Source organism: Pseudophryne corroboree, chromosome 2, assembly GCF_028390025.1.
Source record: "Pseudophryne corroboree isolate aPseCor3 chromosome 2, aPseCor3.hap2, whole genome shotgun sequence".
Classification (NCBI taxonomy): domain Eukaryota; kingdom Metazoa; phylum Chordata; class Amphibia; order Anura; family Myobatrachidae; genus Pseudophryne; species Pseudophryne corroboree.
The window spans coordinates 324,442,494-324,465,166 of NC_086445.1; the positions used below are offsets into that span (position 1 = coordinate 324,442,494).

Consider the following 22,673-nt stretch of genomic DNA (forward strand, 5'->3'; position numbering starts at 1 on the left):
TGGGGAGACAGAGGGAGAGTTTGCCAGCACACACCAGAGCGCTATATATATATATATATATATATATATATATATATATATATATATATATAGGGATAACCTTATATAAGTGTTTTTCCCTAATATAGCTGCTGTATATATTAATATGCCAATTTAGTGCCCCCCCTCTCTTGTTTTACCCTGTTTCTGTAGTGCAGGACTGCAGGGGAGAGTCAGGGAGCCTTCCTCCAACGGAGCTGTGAGGAAAAAATGGCGCTTGTGTGCTGAGGAGATAGGCTCTGCCCCTTTTTCGGCGGCCTTTCTCCCGCTTTTTTTGTGGAAAACTGGCAGGGGTTAAATACATCCATATAGCCCAGGAGCTATATGTGATGTATTTTTAGCCATTTAAGGTATTTTCATTGCGTCCCAGGGCGCCCCCCCCCCCAGCGCCCTGCACCCTCAGTGACCGGAGTGTGAAGTGTGCTGAGAGCAATGGCGCACAGCTGCGGTGCTGTGCGCTACCTTATGAAGACAGGACGTCTTCTGCCGTCGATTTTCCGGACCTCTTCACTCTTCTGGCTCTGTAAGGGGGCCGGCGGCGCGGCTCCGGGACCCATCCATGGCTGGGCCTGTGATCGTCCCTCTGGAGCTAATGTCCAGTAGCCTAAGAAGCCCAATCCACTCTGCACGCAGGTGAGTTCGCTTCTTCTCCCCTTAGTCCCTCGATGCAGTGAGCCTGTTGCCAGCAGGTCTCACTGAAAATAAAAAAAACTATTTAAACTTTTACTCTAAGCAGCTCAGGAGAGCCACCTAGATTGCACCCTTCTCGTTCGGGCACAAAATCTTAACTAAGGCTTGGAGGAGGGTCATAGGGGGAGGAGCCAGTGCACACCAGCTAGTCCTAAAGCTTTTACTTTGTGCCCAGTCTCCTGCGGAGCCGCTATTCCCCATGGTCCTTTCGGAGTCCCCAGCATCCACTAGGACGTTAGAGAAATCTAGTTATTTTTTACATTGAAGTGTGGCGCCCAGTAGGACACATATCCTATATCACTGTTTCTTCCTATTAAGGGTTCTGAACCCCAACATGTGTAAGAGAGAATTAACAGTGAAGGAACAAAAGAACAAACTCAATCCGCTACTATATAATGCTGACCACACTGCCTCAAATGAGAGCGTAGATATGAAGCAGTGTGATGCAACGTCTGCCTTTTCTACCCCTTAGCGCCCTGTTTCCTGAGGGTTAGCCTTAACCCCACTAGTCAGTTTGCCTTCACCAAAAGGCTGAGATTTTTTTTTTTCATGTTACAAACATTTCAGTCTAAAATTTCTGACCTTTTCAGTAGCTGTAGAAGTGTGTTTCATGATAAAACCCAGTCTCTCCTTTATTGGTACTTTTGTTACAGTCTAGAATGAAAATGCAAGACAATTATATTGTACAAGTGCACCATGGGAGTGTATAGTCTGTACTACAAAATAAGACAAGAGTGCACATAGTCTTCCCAGCTTACTAACTTCAGTTCCTTCCCCTGTGTGCAGGAAAGCAAATACAGCTAAAATGCACTGACTATACATCATCAGGAACTGCGATACAACCGGAACAATTTACAGACTGTAGTGAATAATTTAACTTAATTGTATTTCTTTAATGTAATAGCACTATTAAAAATGTTTGTCGTCATTTGATGGCAGCTCGACACCAATCCACTCTTTTTAACCTAATTTGGTACAGCCAATAAGAAAAGCTAAAGAAAAGCATAAATAATTATAACAAACCTGTAATGTTTTTGTGTTTGCGTTTTGGGCCTCTTCTGGCTCAGCATTACTGGAAGGGACTGGTCCTAGGCGCTCTTTGACAGACTGCTTAATGACCGGCAAATTGGAAGGCTGAACATTCAGCTGACCAATCTTACAAAGCAAGAGAAACAGATATTTTACAAAAATGACTTGCAGCTGTGTATCTTTTAGGTCTACCCAACAAAATCTCTAAAAGTCACCATTACTAGGGAGGTATTTAGGTAAGTAATTATTTACAACTTCCAGTTATTTGCCAGAAAGCAGGAAATGGTGATATTTTTTTTCTAAGTCTGGAATTTCATATAAAAGCAGAAATAGTTCAATATGTGGAACAATCTGGAGAGTGCAACTACTCGCCCTGGAGCATTATCTGGGCAACATACCCTATTTTAGACTAATGGTATATAGTACAATGAGACATCCCGAAGGGTTGGAATTTACATCTCGTTATAAACAGCTTTTTTTTTCTTAACTGCTACATTACGGATGTTGCTCCAGATTTTAATTATCTCTCTCTATATCTATCTCTCTCTATTTATATCTCTCTCTATCTATATACACATTTTTTTTTTAAATACTTAGGGCCAGATTCAAATCCTAACGCGCCCCCCATCTCCCTCTAAAGTGACGGGAGATAGAGGGGCGATATTCAAACAGGCCCCGTTATCGCCCCTAACACGCTCAGGGGTAAGCAAGCTGAAATGAACGTGTCCGTCGGCAGTAACATTAGAATACTGCCGGCGGGTGTGATCACGGCCGGGAGGCGGGAGAGCACATTTGAATCAGGCCCTGAAAGTACCATAGTCCTGCAAGCTGCACCCACTGGAAGTATTTACAAAGTGGATTAAAGACTGCAAATATTATGAGGAATGCTGCACCTACTACGGTGTTCTTTGCTTCTTCTATGCTTGTATCTAAAATACCTTTGGAGATGTGGGGCCTTGAGTCTGTTGAGAGGGGCCTTCTCTGTGCCAATACATTTTAATAAAGCGATTATTTAGAACTGCTTCAGTGCTTGAGATTGCCTTCTTTGCATCTGTATGCGTTGCAAACTGAATCAGAGCACCTTCTGGATCTCCTTCATAAGCAACCTGTATATAAAAACAGTCATAATATGGACAAGCTTGCATACATGAATATTCTTTGAAGTATACAGACAGTACTTGAATTTACATTTGTGGCTGGTTTTACAAACATAATTAAAGTTTTAACCCTCTTAAAAGTACACTGAATTTTGGAGATCAAAGTGCAAGCACAATTGCTCAAAGACTGTGATTAAACTTATGTTAAAGTGAAAGAATGCCATGCATTACAGTATTTGCTGCTTTAGGACAGCTAATAATAAAGTCATCCCCATACACAGAGCCATGCTTACTATTTGAAGCCTAAAGCTGGGTAGACATTTAGACAACCTGTGTACCTAGCTGATGGCACATGCAGCAGAACTATATATATTGTGCGGCCCGAACATACTGCACAATATAGAATTCCCCCGCCGTATCCAAATGCTTGGGGTCGTCGGTCACATTTTCAGATCGGCCTGCTTGTTCAGCAGTTCTGAAAACGCAACTGCTGACCCGCAGGAGTTCACAATAGTGCATACACATCTGACGATTTGAATGATTTCACGTTCTGATCCGTCGGAGATCAGGGAACCGTTCAAAAAATTATCTAATGTGTAACCATCTTAAGTCATGGCCATCTGACACTGGGCTTCAAAGTGGTGTCTTTAATCATAGTGTTCACTTGATTATTAAAGGCAGGGTGCTGATCAGTGACGGGGGCTTATTTTACTTATGGACACTAAGGGAGAGAAAAATGCTGGTCACTAGAGCGGGAAACACGCAGCCTTCAGGCATGTTAAGCAGTGGTGAAGGCATTTAAACAAAACTTACTGAGGATAGAGGTTACTGTCCATTTTAGCATGTTGGATTTAGTAGAGAAGGCTCCCAAGATATCCTGATCTGGGTTATGCCTTAAGTGCAGTCAGAACTACAGCAGCAATAGCTCTGACACTGCAGCTCTAAAGTCATTCGCAAATGAGCGTGACCATGGAACCAAACTGCGTAGAGCTCGTTTCAGGTAGGGCACTCCCAGGAGACAAAGGAGGTACAGAATGTGCTGCTTTAGGCAAGTCATGTGAGCAAGAAAGCATTGCGCTCGGGCCTCCTCGGCTAAACCACTTCCCTACTCATCCTCTCAATTTGTGTTGATCCAGAAGGGGGCAAGCTGCATTTCTTCTTTTACAAAATGGACAGGGCATCATGCCCTGTTAAAACAAATACTAAGGGGATAATTATAATAAGAGTTTCAGTGCTGACTAATCAGTTCTGCTGAAGACAACTGTTGTGAATTTGAAAAGGCAAAAAAAAAAAAAAGAATTTTAATACCTTCTAGTAATTCCTTTTCTCCTAGTCCATAGTGTATACTAGGGTCTTGTACTTTAGTACCATGGGGTATACATAGGGTCCACTGGAGCCTGGCACTTTAAAAAACTTTTAGTGTGTGTATGTGTGGGCTGACTCCTGCCCTCTATGGCCCTCCTACCAGACCCAGTCTAGGATACCCGTACCCGAGGAGACGGACATAATATGAGAGAAGAACAATACAACAGCGGTGAGGCAACAAGCCAACACACAACCATGAACGATATGAGGGCACTAACCAGAACAGAGGATAGCAACACCAACCAAACCCGGATAGCAAGGCCATCCCAACATCATAATGGGACCGCAACGTCGGTCTTACCAAATACTTACACAGGAACGAAGCACTGAGGTGGGCGCCCAGTATCCACTACGGACTGTGAGAAATTACCAGTAGGTATTAAAATTCCTATTTTCTCTTACGTCCTAGTGGATACTGGGGCCTTGTACTTTAGTACCATGGGGAAGTCCCAAAGCTCCCAAATGGGCGGGAGAGGCGGAGACCCCTGTAAAACGGCCTGATCAAACTGAAGGTCATCCTTGGCCAAGGAATCGAACCTATAGAATTTAACAAACGTGTTTGAACGAGAACCAGACCAAGTAGCAGCTCAGCACAACTGTAGGGCCGATACACCCAGGGCAGCGGCCCAGCAAGAGACCACCGATCTCGTTGAGTGGACCTGAATAGACGTCGGCAATGGCAGAGCCGCTGAAGTATAGGCCTGTTGAATGGTCAACCTGAGCCAACGAGCAATAGATTGCTTAGCAGCTGGCCAACCAATCTTGGAGGCATCATAAAGGACAAACAGCTAATCAGATTTCCGATGACGGGCCGTTCTTTTTACATAAACCTTCAGAGCCCTGACCACATCCAAGGACTCAGGAATAATGGAAGAGTCCGATAACACCGGAACCACAATAGGCTGATACACATGAAAAGCTGACACAGCTTTAGGCAAAAACTGAGAGTCCTAAGTTCCGCCCTGTCTTCATAAAAAATCAAATAAGGGCTCTTACAGGATAAGGCCCCTAATTCAGAGACACGTCTGGCAGATGCCAATGTCAACATTACAGTCTTCCAGGTGAGAAATTTCAACTCCACCCTATGTAAGGGTTCAAACCAATCCAATTGAGAAAGGACAGACCCACACTGAGGTACCACGGAGCCATATGAGGTACAAAGGGCGGTTGCATATGAAGAACACCCTTTAGGAAAGTCTGTACTTCTGGTAACATGGCAAGTTGTTTCTGGAAGAAAATAGAGAGCGCGGATATCTGAACTTTGATGGAGCCCAAACGTAAGAAAAGTAGAAAACGAAAAATTATAAATTCCACGGGAGAAACCTTTCTACTTTCACACCAGGAAACATACTTTTTCCAGATGATAATGGTCCAGGAAAATGGTTACGTCGAAACATGGTGGAAATAACCTGGGAGGGAAGACCCTTTCTCACTAGAATCTCCCTCTCAACTTCAAAGCCGTCAAACGTAGCCGCTGTAAGTACGGATAGACGAACAGACCTTGCCGAAGAAGATCGTCTTGGAGTGGAAGAGACCAGGGATCCTCCAGGGCCATGGGCAGGAGGTCCGAGTACCACGGCGTCGAGGCCAATCTGGGGCAATTAGAATTGCCTGAATGCTTAAACCTCCTTAACACCCTTGGGATCAGCGGTAGAGGAGGGAACAGGTACACAAACTGGTACGTCCACGGTGTCATCAGCGCGTCCCACTGCTACAGGCTGCAGATCACTCACTCTGCAACAGTAATGGCATAGCTTCTTGTTGAGACGAGAGGCCATCAGGTCTATCTGCGGACAGCCCCACCGGTGAACTAACTGAAGAAACACCTGGGGATGTAGACCCCATTCCCTCGGATGGAAGTCGTGCCTGCTGAGGAAGCCTGCTTCCCAATTGTCCACTCCTGGAATGAAAATGGCTGAGATAGCCCTTGCGTTGGCCTCCGCCCACAGGAGGATTTTTGATACCTCTCGCATCACCACTCTGCTTCTTGTTCTCCCTTGTCGGTTTATGTATGCCACTGCCGTGGCGTTGTCTGATTGAACCTGGATCGCCTAACCCTTCAGGAGATGGGAGGCTTGTAGAAAAGCATTGTAAATTGCCCTGAGTTCCAGGAGGTTTATCGGTAAAGCAGATTCCTGAACTGACCATAACCCTTGGAACTGGGTCCCTTGGGTCACCGCTCCCCAACCCCGGAGGCTGGCATCTGTTGTCAGTAGAATCCACGAATGGATATTGAAACTTCCTTCCTCTACCAGGTGAGGAATTTGAAGCCACGGGTATGGGTCGTTGGGTCGATACAACTTAGGTCGACCACTATTGGTCGACAGGTCAAAATAGGGATTTTTGTTTACTTACCGTAAAATCTCTTTCTCTGATTCCATCTGGGGGACGCTGCGCCATTACTTGTGGGTTAGAGGTGTGTGGTTGTGGAGTTTGGCACAGAACTATTAAAACCTGACTCCTCCCCCCTCTAACCCCTCCCATCTCCTTCCTGCCTAGCCAGTACCTCAGTTAACGTTTAGCCAAGCCAAAGGAGATAGACCAAAAAAAATTAACTGGTTAAACCAGACAAACATCTGGGAGGGATCGCAGCGTCCCCCAGATGGAATCAGAGAAAGAGATTTTACGGTAAGTAAACAAAAATCCCTATTTCTCTTTCATCCATCTGGGGGACGCTGCGCCATTACTTGTGGGATTTCCCAAAGCAAGCAAATAAGAGGAGGGAGACGGCATAGCCGTCCGCAAAATGTGACGCCCAACAAAGGCAGTCTACAAACCGAAAGTATGAAAACGGTAAAAAAATTTAAACGAATGCACAGGCGACCATGTCGCTGTCTGTCTGACAGCTGCGCAATAGGTGCACCCCTGCGAGCAGCCCAAGAAACTCCAACAGCTCGAGGCGAAGGAGCTCGGATTGATTCAGGAACTGAAACATCAGAAGACTGATATGCTGGTCGAAGTTACCCAACGAGCCACTGTGTACTTGGAAGTCGGCCAATCTTGTTTGGATGCATCAATTAAAAACCAACAAAGCATCCGTATGACGGATAGAATCCGCACAAGATAAAGAAAACCGTAAGGCCCTAAGCACATCTAAAAGTCAACTGGGAATTCTCCCTGGAAGGAGAAAGAGTAACGCTGGAAGGACAATGTCCTGATTTAGATGAAACGCTGACACAACCTTCTGAAGGAATGTTTTGTTCGCAGAACCACTCGATTATCATGAAACACCAACAAGGGTGGTCTGCAAGAAAATAGCTGCCAAAACAGATACTCATCTAGCGGAGGTAATTTTTAATAGGAAGACAACAGAGTAACGTTAGATACCGCAATTCTACAGATTCCAAAGGCTCAATGGTGATTTTTGAAGAGCCATAAGGACCAAGGTAAAGTCCCAGGGAAGAACCGGAGGAACAAAAGGTGGCTAAATCCGCAGAAACCCCTGAAGGAACGTCCGAACCTCTGGAATGATATCCAGTCTCTTTTGAAAAAAGAACCGACAAGGCAGAAACCTGACCCATTTATGAAAAAAAAATCTCAGACCCTTATTGAGACTCTCCTGAAGGAAGAATAACAGACGAGGAACTCTAAACAAATCCAGTGTTAAACCCCGCTGTTTACACCAAGCAATGTAAATACATCACACTCTGTGGTCAAATTCAGAAGCCAGCGGCTTGTTAGTCTGAATCATAATTTACACAACAGTACGAGAATAAAACTTTTTTTTTTTTTTTTAAATGAAAACCAGCCAATCCAACCTGGGTAGTGAGATGGTCCGTGAATCATAAGATGTGGATGCAGAGGGAGTCGGAATGGTTCCTTGATGACCATAGTGCGCAGAAGAGCGCACCACTGTCAGCCTGGCCAATCTGGGGCCACCAGAATGATTGGAAGACCTTCAATCTGAATGCGTTGAAGCAGACCTGGAGCCAGTGGAAATGTTGGCACATATCCCAGTTGAGAGTGCCACAGCGCCGTCAGTGCATCTATTAGAATTGCTTGAGGGTCCTGAGTACGTGACCCATAGAGAGGAAGTTTATTGTTGAGACGAGACGCCATCAGATCTACATCGGGTATCGCCGACCGGCTACTAGAGTCAGAAACGCCACCCGGTGAAGTTCCTACTCTCCCGGATGCACCGTGTGACGGCTTAAGAAATCCGCTTTCCAGGTCTCGATTCCTGGCATGTGAATCGCGGATCTGGCCGGAACCCAATGTTCCGACCATATGAGATCTGAACGTGTCAAGGCGGATCAGCTTCGAGTGTCTCCTTGCTTGTTTATGTAAGCAACCGCCGTGACGGTGTCGGACTGAATCCGCACTGGATGACCCTGTACTCTGGTTTGAATCCGGAGTAGTGCCTACCGGATCGTCCTCAACTCAAAGATGTTGATCTGCAACTTTGACTCTTTGACTGGCCCCGAGCCCCTGAAAGTGATGAGTCTGAAAAACCGTACTCCGACCTATGAGGTTGACGTCTGTGGTGACCCTCACCCAAGGCCAAATTGTGAACTGTAAATGCAGCAGTGTTCAAATTCTGGACTGTATGTCCTGAATGAGAAATAAACACTTTCTGTTGTTGGTATCGAATAAGAGTCCCATAAACATTATCTTCTGGGAAGGAAGCCAAGATGACTTTGGACAATCTATTATTGATCCGAATGACTGTAGAGTCTCTATTGTGAAACGCAAGTTCTGGTGAAGAATCAACTCTGACGGTGCCCTGATCAACAGATCATCCAAATACAGAGTAATGTTGACTCCCTGACACTGCAAAACTGCCACCGCATGGTCTATGATCTTTGTGAATACCCAAGGAGCCGTGGCTAGGTCAAAGGGAAGAGCCTGAAACTGAAAATGTCAAGGCCGACTGCGAATCTAAGAGATTGATGACCCGTACACATAGGAACAAGCAGATAGGCATCTTATGTCTAATGAAGCCAAATATCCCCCTGGTTCCATGGCGACGATAATAGAGCGTCCATTTTGAGCTTTTTTTGTTGAAACTAACCGTCCAGTTTGTCCACGAGTAAAATCCCCGACCTCTCTGCTGAGCGGGAACTAGAAAATTTTTACTTCATTTCGTAGAAGAGTGGCTGTTGCATGACGAAGAACTCGACGGCTGGAGGGACCGTTTGGAAGAGAAGTGAAGAACACACGATATGGGACTGGTTCCTCGAGATCTAACGTATATCCTCTGGATATGACCTCCGTCACCCACCTATCTGGTTTTGACAGGAGCCACACTTCTTTGAACTGTAGTAACCGAGTCCCAACCGTCACTGCTCCCTCCGGCATCATGCAGTAGGTTTGTCGGTGGGTTTACTTCTACCTCTGAAACTGTCTTTGTGGATACGTGGAGACAGCACGAAAGGAATGGAACTACCTCTGACCTGTACATGAAAGGAACGAATCCCTTGTAGTATTCGGTTTCGGAGGAACAGCCGGAAGAAAGGGGCTCCTGCCCTCCTGTACTAGCTGAATAATCTTTGATTCCGACCCAAAGAGAACTCACCTTCAAAGGGTACCGCCGACATGGTCTGTTTAGAGTCAAAATCGGCATTCCAAACCCGAAGCCAAAGAGACCGTCTTGCTGTCACGGTCAAGGCAGAAATACGGGACTGTAGCGTAGCATAACCAATTAAGGCCTCAGTCACATAAGTAAGAGCCTCCAAAATTTGATCTGCTAATTGAATGGCTTCCGATGGATCGTCAGACTGCATTCCAGATATGACCTGTGCTAGTCAGTCATCCGCGGCCCTGAGGACCCAAGCGCCAGCTAGAATCGTGGTAAAGAAAACAGATTTAGGCATTGCTTCAATTGTCCTATCTGTAGGATCTTTCAATGTCACCGACTGTACCGAAGGAATAGCCGTAGCTCTTGCTAAAAGTGAAATCGGAGTGTCTACCTTTTGGGCTGTTTTCTGTAAAAGGATAAAGAAAATAAGAATTTACTTACCGATAATTCTATTTCTCGTAGTCCGTAGTGGATGCTGGGGACTCCGTCAGTACCATGGGGATTAGCGGCTCCGCAGGAGACTGGGCACAAAAGTAAAAGCTTTAGGATCAGGTGGTGTGCACTGGCTCCTCCCCCTATGACCCTCCTCCAAGCCTCAGTTAGGATACTGTGCCCGGACGAGCGTACACAATAAGGAAGGATTTTAAATCCCGGGTAAGACTCATACCAGCCACACCAATCACACTGTACAACCTGTGATCTGAACCCAGTTAACAGCATGATAACAGCGGAGCCTCTGAAAAGATGGCTCACAACAATAATAACCCGATTTTTGTAACAATAACTATGTACAAGTATTGCAGACAATCCGCACTTGGGATGGGCGCCCAGCATCCACTACGGACTACTAGAAATAGAATTATCGGTAAGTAAATTCTTATTTTCTCTGACGTCCTAAGTGGATGCTGGGGACTCCGTCAGGACCATGGGGATTATACCAAAGCTCCCAAACGGGCGGGAGAGTGCGGATGACTCTGCAGCACCGAATGAGAGAACTCCAGGTCCTCCTCAGTCAGGGTGTGCCCCTGACCAAGTATCAGCTCGGCAAAGTTGTAAAGCCGAGACCCCTCGGGCAGCCGCCCAAGATGAGCCCACCTTCCTTGTGGAATGGGCATTTACATATTTTGGCTGTGGCAGGCCTGCCACAGAATGTGCAAGCTGAATTGTACTACACATCCAACTAGCAATCGTCTGCTTAGAAGCAAGAGCACCCAGTTTGTTGGGTGCATACAGGATAACAGCAAGTCAGTTTTCCTGACTCCAGCCGTCCTGGAAACTATATTTTCAGGGCCCTGACAACATCTAGCAACTTGGAGTCCTCCAAGTCCCTAGTAGCCGCAGGTACCACAATAAGCTGGTTCGGGTGAAACACTGACACCACCTTAGGGAGAAACTGGGGATGAGTCCGCAGCTCTGCCCTGTCCGAATGGACAATCAGATATGGGCTTTTTTGAGACAAACGCCGCCAATTCTGACACTCGCCTGGCCGAGGCCAGGGCCAACAGCATGGTCACTTTCCCTGTGAGATATTTCAAATCCACAGATTTGAGCGGTTTAAACCAATGTGATTTTAGGAATCCCAGAACTACGTTGAGATCCCACAGTGCCACTGGAGGCACAAAAGGGGGTTGTATATGCAGTACTCCCTTGACAAACTTCTGGACTTCAGGAACTGAAGCCAATTCTTTCTGGAAGAAAATCGACAGGGCCGAAATTTGAACCTTAATGGACCCCAATTTGAGGCCCATAGACACTCCTGTTTGCAGGAAATGCAGGAAACGACCGAGTTGAAATTTCTTCATGGGGCCTTCCTGGCCTCACACCACGCAACATATTTTCGCCACATGTGGTGATAATCTTGTGCGGTCACCTCCTTCCTGGCTTTGACCAGGGTAGGAATGACCTCTTCCGGAATGCCTTTTTCCCTTAGGATCCGGCGTTCAACCGCCATGCCGTCAAACGCAGCCGCGGTAAGTCTTGGAACAGACATGGTACTTGTTGAAGCAAGTCCCTTCTTAGCGGCAGAGGCCATGAGTCCTCTGTGAGCATCTCTTGAAGTTCCGGGTACCAAGTCCTTCTTGGCCAATCCGGAGCCACGAGTATAGTTCTTACTCCTCTACGTCTTATAATTCTCAATACCTTGGGTATGAGAAGCAGAGGAGGGAAGACATACACCGACTGGTACACCCACGGTGTTACCAGAACGTCCACAGCTATTGCCTGAGGGTCTTTTGACCTGGCGCAATACTTGTCCAGTTTTTTGTTCAGGCGGGACGCCATCATGTCCACCTTTGGTCTTTTCCAACAGTTCACAATCATGTGGAAGACTTCCCGATGAAGTCCCCACTCTCCCGGGTGGAGGTTGTGCTGAGGAAGTCTGCTTCCCAGTTGTCCACTCCCGGAATGAACACTGCTGACAGTGCTATCACATGATTTTCCGCCCAGCGAAAAATCTTTCTGCCATTGCCCTCCTGCTTCTTGTGCCGCCCTGTCTGTTTACGTGGGCGACTGCCGTGATGTTGTCCCACTGGATCAATACCGGGTGACCTTGAAGCAGAGGTCTTGCTAAGCTTAGAGCATTGTAAATTGCCCTTAGCTCCAGTATATTTATGTGGAGAAAAATCTCCAGACTTGATCACACTCCCTGGAAATTTTTTCCCTGTGTGACTGCTCCCCAGCCTCTCAGGCTGGCCTCCGTGGTCACCAGCATCCAATCCTGAATGCCGAATCTGCGGCCCTCTAGAAGATGAGCACTCTGTAACCACCACAGGAGAGACACCCTTGTCCTTGGAGATAGGGTTATCCGCTGATGCATCTGAAAATGCGATCCGGACCATTTGTCCAGCAGATCCCACTGAAAAGTTCTTGCGTGGAATCTGCCGAATGGAATCGCTTCGTAATAAGCCACCATTTTTCCCAGGACTCTTGTGCAATGATGCACTGACACTTTTCCTGGTTTTAGGAGGTTCCCGACTAGCTCGGATAACTCCCTGGCTTTCTCCTCCGGGAGAAACACCTTTTTCTGGACTGTGTCCAGAACCATCCCTAGGAACAGCAGACGTGTCGTCGGAAACGGCTGCGATTTTGGATATTTAGAATCCACCCGTGCTGTCGTAGAACTACTTGAGATAGTGCTACTCCGACTTCCAACTGTTCTCTGGACCTTGCCCTAATCAGGAGATCGTCCAAGTAAGGGATAATTAAGACGCCTTTTCTTTGAAGAAGAATCATCATTTCGGCCATTACCTTGGTAAAGACCCGGGGTGCCGTGGACAATCCAAACGGCAGCGTCTGAAACTGATAGTGACAGTTCCGTACCACGAACCTGAGGTACCCTTGGAGAGAAGGGCAATTTGGGACATGGAAGTAAGCATCCTTGATGTCCAGGGACACCATATAGTCCCCTTCTTCCTGGTTCGCTATCACTGCTCTGAGTGACTCCATCTTGATTTGAACCTTTGTATGTAAGTGTTCAAAGATTTCCCATTTAGAATAGGTCTCACCGAGCCGTCTGGCTTCAGTACCACAATATAGTGTGGAATAATACCCCTTTCCTTGTTGTAGGAGGGGTACTTTGATTATCACCTGCTGGGAATACAGCTTGTGAATTGTTTCCAATACTGCCTCCCTGTCGGAGGAAGACGTTGGTAAAGCAGACATCAGGAGCCTGCGAGGGGGAGACGTCTCGAATCTCCAGTCTGTACCCCTGGGATACTACTTGTAGGATCCAGGGGTCCACTTGCGAGTGAGCCCACTACGCGCTGAAACTCTTGAGACGACCCCCCACCGCACTTGAGTCCGCTTGTACGGCCCCAGCGTCATGCTGAGGACTTGGCAGAAGCTGTGGAGGGCTTCTGTTCGTGGGAATGGGCTGCCTGCTGCAGTCTTCTTCCCTTTCCTCTATCCCTGGGCAGATATGACTGGCCTTTTGCCCGCTTGCCCTTATGGGGACGAAAGGACTGAGGCTGAAAAGACGGTGTCTTTTTCTGCTGAGATGTGATTTGGGGTAAAAAAGGTGGATTTTCCAGCTGTTGCCGAGGCCACCAGGTCCGATGGACCGACCCCAAATAACTCCTCCCCTTTATACGGCAATACTTCCATGTGCCGTTTGGAATCTGCATCACCTGACCACTGTCGTGTCCATAAACATCTTCTGGCAGATATGGACATCGCACTTACTCTTGATGCCAGAGTGCAAATATCCCTCTGTGCATCTCGCATATATAGAAATGCATCCTTTAAATGCTCTATAGTCAATAAAATACTGTCCCTGTCAAGGGTATCAATATTTTCAGTCAGGGAATCCGACCAAGCCACCCCAGCGCTGCACATCCAGGCTGCGGCGATCGCTGGTCGCAGTATAACACCAGTATGTGTGTATATACCTTTTTAGGATATTTTTCAGCCTCTCAGCTGGCTCCTTGAGGGCGGCCCTATCTGGAGACGGTACCGCCACTTGTTTTGATAAGCGTGTGAGCGCCTTATCCACCCTAAAGGGTGTTTCCCAACGCGCCCTAACTTCTGGCGGGAAAGGGTATACTGCCAATAATTTTCTATCGGGGGAAACCCACGCATCATCACACACTTCATTTAATTTATCTGATTCAGGAAAAACTACAGGTAGTTTTTTCACACCCCACATAATACCCTTCTTGTGGTACTTGTAGTATCAGAAATATGTAACACCTCCTTCATTGCCCTTAACATGTAACGTGTGGCCCTAAAGGAAAATACGTTTGTTTCTTCACCGTCGACACTGGAGTCAGTGTCCGTGTCTGTGTCGACCGACTGAGGTAAATGAGCGTTTTACAGCCCCTGACGGTGTTTGAGACGCCTGGACAGGTACTAATTTGTTTGCCGGCCGTCTCATGTCGTCAACCGACTTTGCAGCGTGTTGACATTATCACGTAATTCCTTAAATAAGCCATCCATTCCGGTGTCGACTCCCTAGAGAGTGACATCACCATTTCAGGCAATTGCTCCGCCTCCTCACCAACATCGTCCTCATACATGTCGACACACACGTACCGACATACAGCACACACACAGGGAATGCTCTGATAGAGGACAGGACCCCACTAGCCCTTTGGGGAGACAGAGGGAGAGTTTGCCAGCACACACCAAAAACGCTATAATTATACAGGGACAACCTTTATATAAGTGTTTTTCCCTTATAGCATTTTAATATATATATATATATATCGCCAAATAAGTGCCCCCCCTCTCTGTTTTAACCCTGTTTCTGTAGTGCAGTGCAGGGGAGAGCCTGGGAGCATTCCCACCAGCATTTCTGTGAGGGAAAATGGCGCTGTGTGCTGAGGAGAATAGGCCCCGCCCCCTTTTCGGCGGGCTTCTTCTCCCAGGGGCTATATGTGATGTATTTTTAGCCAGAATAAGGTACTATCATTGCTGCCCAGGGCGCCCCCCCCCAGCGCCCTGCACCCTCAGTGACCGCTGCTATGAAGTGTGCTGACAACAATGGCGCACAGCTGCAGTGCTGTGCGCTACCTTATGAAGACTGAAGAGTCTTCTGCCGCCGTTTCTGGACCTTCACTTTTCGGCATCTGCAAGGGGGGTCGGCGGCGCGGCTCCGGGACGAACCCCAGGGTGAGACCTGTGTTCCGACTCCCTCTGGAGCTAATGGTGTCCAGTAGCCTAAGAAGCCAATCCATCCTGCACGCAGGTGAGTTCACTTCTCTCCCCTAAGTCCCTCGTAGCAGTGAGCCTGTTGCCAGCAGGACTCACTGAAAATAAAAAACCTAACAAACTTTTACTCTATGCAGCTCTTTAGGAGAGCCACCTAGATTGCACCCTTCTCGGCCGGGCACAAAAATCTAACTGAGGCTTGGAGGAGGGTCATAGGGGGAGGAGCCAGTGCACACCACCTGATCCTAAAGCTTTTACTTTTGTGCCCCGTCTCCTGCGGAGCCGCTAATCCCCATGGTCCTGACGGAGTCCCCAGCATCCACTTAGGACGTCAGAGAAATTTTAATTTCTTAGGGACTTGGAACGAGAATACGGCTTAAGTCAGGGCTCCTTTAAAATATCCCTGTTATTAAGAGTCTGACGGATGGTGTCTAACAGCAATCTAACACCTGAGCTAGTAAAACAATAATGTTTCCAGACCGAAACTTCGTCCCACTCTGGGTCTTCGTCCCCATTCTCCAATGGGAATGACTAACTCCTCGCCCATAAAGTTATAGCGGGCAACGGTTGTGACCTTGTTGTAGCAGAAAAACTGCCGGCAGAGTTTACAAACTTGTTTAGGGATTGTTAAATTAGCAAGACATCTGCCCATATTTTGAGCCCACGGAGGCAGAGACAGGTCCGCAGAACCTCCCTGTTGGTCCACCACAGATGCACCAGAGCATAAAGCACAGAGGGTACCCGCGGCCGTTCTACCCTTAGCGAGCTCTGACTCACATTGCAAGCAGGCAATTTAAAACCCCCGAGGGTGTCTTCCCCCGTGTAGATCTGTCTGGAAAATTCTAGTCTCGCCAGGATTTGAACACGGGATGCACGCATTACAGGAGGAGACTGTAACCACTATGCCATCACTGACCACCTTATGTTCATAATGAAATTTTTTAAAACAAATGCACTACCAATGAACTATAAACTCAGTAGAGTAGTGGTCAGTACTGTGAAGCATACTGTGTAACTTATATTGAAAACAAAGTCTGATAACTCTCATTAAAGTATAGAATAACACAATGCCCCCAAAGTATACTTGCTGTTAGGTGACCTCCACTGAATAAACAGGGTGAGTAGTACTGAAAAAGTGTCCAAGCTGTGTGCTGTGTGTTGCACTGCGTCCCCCGTACTGCGTCTGGAGAAGATGGCGCCCGGAGCTTTGTAGACGCTGGACGGGAGTGCACCAGGTAGTGCAGGGCGGGAATCCGCCCCTTCTCTGAAGCAAGTAAGCGCCGGGTAGCTCAGCGTAGGCGCGCTACAACCGAAAGTCTACAGTTCCCGTGTTCGGGTAGCGGCTCCCGCACACCGCTACATACAGCGGCTCTGTTCAGGCAGCGGCTCCCGGGTGTCGCTACTTACAGCGGCTCTGTTCGAGCAGTGGCTCCCGCGCGCCGCTATGTACAGCGGCTCCGATTGGCAGTGGCTCCCGCGCGCCGCTACTTACAGCGGCTCTGTTCGGCAGCATCTATCGATCCCCCGGGGAGTGACTAACCACTCTCCCGGGCTACTCAGCTAACAACAGTAGCAGGAATAAATAAATCCTTGGTACTGCGCTCCACGGTTCACCTCCGGAGAGAGAGCAGAGTGTGTTTTTTTTTTTTTGGGGGGGGGGGGGGGGGGGGGGGAATCAAGTAATAAATATTATATATAATTGTGCAAATTGTATATATATTATTATATGAATGAAATATATATAGAAAGATATAGGAAGATATAGGAAGGATAGACCAATACTGTCAGAGACAGATTGTGTCTATCCTGTACCTTCTCACTGCCGACTTCTTAGAAATAGGAATCCAGCCCCAGTGACCGAAGTGTGGTGACCTTCCAGCGGCAGATTATAGAGTGGGAACTCTTATCTAACCCCACTCTAGTAGTACCTGTCACCTGTATACAGGGACTAGGCACTTAAATAATAAAATAAGAAAATACCTAACTAAGATCTTCAGAGAGAAAAAAATCTGTGTCTGTACTCCACAGGCACAAAACAAAAACTGAGGTACTGGCTAGGCAGGAAGGAGATGGGAGGGGTTAGAGGGGGGAGGAGTCAGGTTTTAATAGTTCAGTGCCAAACTCCACAACCACACACCTCTAACCCACAAGTAATGGCGCAGCGTCCCCCAGATGGATGAAAGAGAAAGGTCAACATGAGTTTGTTTGTTTTTTAAATTGTGTCGTTCTTTTCGTAAAGTGACTGGGAACCCCAATTAGTGCACCGTGTCCTCTCGCAAGGCGAGCGAAGGTGCCTCGCTGCGCTTGGCACAGGTTACTGTTCCGAATTGTAGTCCACATGGATCGTAAAGTATGAAAAAGTACAAAAATTGGGAAAAAAATTGAAAAACTCATGTCGACCTTTTGACCTGTCGATCTAATGACCATGCTGACCAAATGAACCTGTCGACCTATAGTGGTCGACCTAGTGACCATATCCCAAAGCCACAATAGAGAAAATAGGATTTTGGTACTTACCAGGTAAATCCTTTTCTTTGAATCCATAGGGGGCACTGGAGTACTCTTGGGATATGGAAGGGGCATAGCCAGGAATGGCACATTTAAATATTTAAATTAGTAACCGGTTACCCCCTCCATACTCCCATAGAGACTTCAGTATTCTTACTGAGCCGAACAGGAGCGATAGAGAGGATGAACCATAGAGAAATACATATAACCTTATAATATAACGGTCAACAGTAAAGTTAACACATAACGGAAATTATAACGGTCAACACTAAAGTTGACATAACGTAACTGACAACTAAGCAGTTGACACCATAATATATATCACCGTAACTTCGTATCCATTGGTGATAATGTGTTCCTATAAGATCCACTGAGCTTACCACAAGACAGGTAAAACTGCTCTGGGTGGGCGTCCAGTGCCCCCTATGGATTCAAAGAAAAGGATTTACCTGGTAAGTAAAAAAATCCTACTTTCTTTTTCATCCACTAGGGGTCACAGGAGTACTCTTGGGACGTACCAAAGTTTCCCCCTTGGGCGGGAGAGCTGTTTGGCACCTGCAACACTAGACAGCCAAAGCTAGATGCTGATGCCGTAAACGTAGCAAACTTGTAAAAGGGCATAAACATGTGCACTGATGGTCATACACCGATGACCCTGTAGCAGCTTGTCTAAGTTGTTTCTTAGAATGTCCACGACCTGCTGCCTATGACGTTCACAAGGACCATGTGGAATAGTCTGACACTGATGTAGGCGTTTGTAGCCTGCCCATGACGTTCTCAAGAACGTGTGGAATGGCCTGACACTGATGTCGGCGGTTGTAGCCTATGATGAAGCTAAGCCTGACGTATGACATAAGGTCTGCTTGGAAGCTGGCCAAGCCATCTTAACTACATTATAGAGAACAAACAATGTGTCTGTTTTACTTACAGTAATGTTTGGGCTACATAAACGCGTAATACGCGTACCACCTCTAAAGTAACTGTAATTCCTGAACCTACTGATAACACAGGAACTACGATTGATTAAGTGATGCGTAACATCTTTTGGTGAGAAAAGGAATTTGTGCGAAGTTCCGCTCTATGAGCACAAGATACGTTGGCTTGCATGACAAGGCACCCAAGTCTGAAACACGCCTTGCTGAGGCTACGAGAAACTGTTTTCCAAGTGAGAAACTTAAGATCCACTTGATGTAAGGGTTCAAATATAAAGACTAAAAAAAAAAAAAAACTAAACCCAGATTCAAGTCCCATGGCGCTGTAGGTGGTATAAATGGAGGTTGTGCTCTGAGGACACCTTACAGGAAGATGTGTACAATCGGCAAAAGAGCCAAATGCCTTTGAAGACAAATTGACAAGCAAAAACCTGCACTTTGAGTGTAGAAACGTAGACCTCCACCTAACCCAGTCTGTAAAAATATTAAAAAACGGACTAGATGATGTCGGAAAAGTCCGAGCTTCCCATCAACCTATATAGCTAAATCCTGTGATAATGAGCTGCCATAACTGGCTTCCTGGCACATAACATGGCTGGTAGAACAGATTCTGGAACGCCCTCTCTTCGTAAGGAGCAGTATCAACAGTCACCCCATCAAATGCAGCCGCGCTAAATCGGGGTAAAGAAACGGACCCTGTTGTAACCGGCCCGGACGCGGCAGAAGTGGTCAAGGATCGGCTGCGAGTAGATTGCGGAAATCCGAGAACTATGCTCTCCTAGGCTAATAAGGCACCACTAGTATGACTCCCGTTTGGTCCGCTTTAGTAACCGAGAAAACAGCGGAAACAGATGCACAAAACTGTACGGCCACGTGATCGTGAGAGTATCCACTGCCACTGCCCTTGGAGCTCTTACTCTGGACACATACAGGAATGTTTAATGATTTTTTTTTCCGAGATGCCATTAGATCCCCCTTATGGGTAATTCCACTGCTGGACTAACATCTGGGACGCTTCTGAATTCAATGCCCAGTTTCCTGGATGAAAAACCTGACAGCTGGGATAATCTGCCTTCCAGTTGTCCACTCCAGAACAAACACTGCCGACAAAATCACCTGGTGACGCTCGGCCCAATTGAGGATACGAGCAACTTCCCGCATGCCATGTAACTTTGAATTCCTCCTTGTTCTGTATGCGACCGCTGTGGCGTTGTCTGACTGCATCTGGATAGTCTGAGACCTGAACATGTGCACTGTTTGTTGCAGCGCGTTGGAAATTGCCCTGAGTTCCAGGTCATTTAATTGACAGCCATCTTTTGCGAACCGTGATAATTATCCAATTCCAGAAGCCGAACATTCTCCCTGCGGAGAGATTGTGTACTCTGAGCCACTAGAGTAGTGATACTCTGGCCTTTGGAGACAACCGCACTATCTGATGAATTTGTAGATGCGTGCCATAACATTCAGATGAAAAGTCATGAGTGAACTCTTTGCGAACTGGAGTATGTCGAAAGACGCCACCACCCTCCTTCCTAGTAGTCGAATGCCCAAATGCACCGAGACAGTCCGTGGATTGCGTACTAACTGTATGCGATGACGAACACATCGGTGTTGTGTTCAGGCAGGGAAAACCATTTATCCACGGAATCATTCCTAAGCATTAATCCTTTGTGACGGAATGAGGGACGATTTCATGAGGATGACAATCCAACTGTGGTGAACGACGTCATTGTACGTTCGTAATGCACATTGCAGGAATAAGCGTTGAAACGTAGTTTTGATGAGTAAATCTCCAAAGTACGGAACTGTTATCCTTCTTAGGAATTTGAGATGAGCTAGCATGCCATCTTCTACATGTGACTACCCGAGGCGCCGATAAGATGCCAAACGGTAGCGTATGAAAGGAAGAATGGTTTTTACGGCAAACCATAAGTAGGTCCGATTCGTCGAAATACGAGATCCATCGAAATCCGGTATTACTGCGGATCCCACCTGCCGTCACCGACTGCCATTATTCGACGTTGAATCTATAGTAAGCGACGTACTGTCTGCAGGGTCAGTAACGAACTGACAGCGTGATCTAGTTTTGGAACTATCCCAAACCAAAATATATAACCGCGACTCGGGTGTTGCCTGCGGTATCAAACTGTTGAGACTACGAGAGCCTGTCTGCAGAACTGCCGTCTTGTCCAAATGGCAATGATGGGAAACCGTCGACCGTATTTTCATAATCTGTGAATTCAAAGTTGTGGTTCCACCTAACTGTGGATGTCCACAACTGACGATCGGAGATATAATAATTGTTTGCCGCACTGGGTATCGAACCCGGGAGTGCATGCATTGCAGGCAGACACTGTACGCGTTAGGCCACAGCCAACCATTGCAATTTCATTATGGCCCTGGCCTGCTAGTGGCCTTAGGTGTAAAGTCCACAGAAACTTGGTTATAGATATCTCGAAGTAGGTGGCAGTACCATACCGTAGTCTACCACATGTGTGTATGGCTGCTCCTGTAGTACGGCGCCGAATGGACTGAGGTGTAAAGACAATATCCTGAGTAGTCCCATTCAGGAATTCGCGTAGACAATGGTAGGAAATCAGATTCTCTCTCCCCCCCCGTGGTCTGTGAAAGGCAGGTGTCCATGACAAACCTCTAGCCAGCTTAAGGTAATGCCTCTATTCTTGTTTGGAATCCGACTCCGCCTGTTAGGAACGTAGCCAAAGTGAACGTGGTGCGCAACTAGCGAAGCTGAAATGCGAGAACCAACTGGCCAACGTCCACAGAAGCTGTAAGCAGCAAGAAGTGTAAGGTGGTCTTCGTGTAGGGCAAACCTGAACTGGAGTGCCCTGCCACTACCGCCTTGTTAACTTAAAACCCCCACCAAAGCAGGGCGAAGCAACAGCCCTACTGCTGTGTAGGGTACACTCCGACAGGTAGTTAAACGTCGTAGGCTGAAACGGACAAGTAATAACCCCAATAATTGCAATTGTCTCTCATTGGAAATTGTTCAGCTTTCGCTGAGAACCTGACGTACTGGACTGGTGCTATGAGGGATGGCGGCGAATCGAACGCCAACAATCTAGCTGAAACAGTCAATTTGTCCCCTCAGGCAGTACCTGCGCCCGCATTCCTCCCAAAGAGGATCGGTAAGGGTCTGTCTGTGCAGTTGTATTTGTCCGACACACTGTGTGACCGACTTTGCAGCGAAGCTGCTTGCTTGACTAGGCATTAGACTTAGTGATCATGTACACCGACCAGTAAGTACACCACGGAAGAAAAGTGTGTATAAACCTGCATTACAGTGCATGTGGTTACCAGCAATAGTGAATCTACCTGTAGAGCCATGCTGTACAAAAAACAAATAAAAATAAAATTCCTAACACCACCCTGGCTCCTCCAGAGGCTGAGTGTTGTAGGGCAGCAACCACCGGGGAAAAACCAGGAAGTAATGTTAAAATGGTGGCCGCCATGTGCTTGCTTATTGCAAGAATAGACTTTTAATGTTAGCATATTATATATATATATATGTATATATATATATATATATATATATATATATATATATATACACACACACACACACACACACACACACACACACACACACCTATAGACAAAAATGTATATGCACACACACTCAGACCTCTGTAAATATATACACATTTCATATATGCATACACACACACACATACCTATATGTATATATATATATATATATATATATATATATATATATATATATATATATATATATATATATATATATATATATATACATACACACACACACATTATATAGCTATACACACATATCCAGATATATATATATATTTATATACTGATTTAGAG

The 22,673-nt window shown here is 46.6% G+C and overlaps 1 protein-coding gene across 3 annotated transcripts in view; it reads right to left on the bottom strand.

Moving 5' to 3' along the window:
* RBM26 (RNA binding motif protein 26) overlaps nucleotides 1–22,673 on the bottom strand; it is a 421,593-nt gene that overhangs the window by 150,293 nt on the left and 248,627 nt on the right. For all 3 annotated transcript variants that reach the window (XM_063952997.1, XM_063952996.1, XM_063952995.1), the window contains exons 13-15: nucleotides 2,697–2,864; nucleotides 1,753–1,884; nucleotides 1,312–1,383 (exon numbers count right to left, since the gene is read on the bottom strand). In XM_063952997.1, coding sequence (XP_063809067.1) covers nucleotides 1,312–1,383; nucleotides 1,753–1,884; nucleotides 2,697–2,864 — 372 coding nt within the window. The remainder of the gene's footprint in view (nucleotides 1–1,311; nucleotides 1,384–1,752; nucleotides 1,885–2,696; nucleotides 2,865–22,673) is intronic.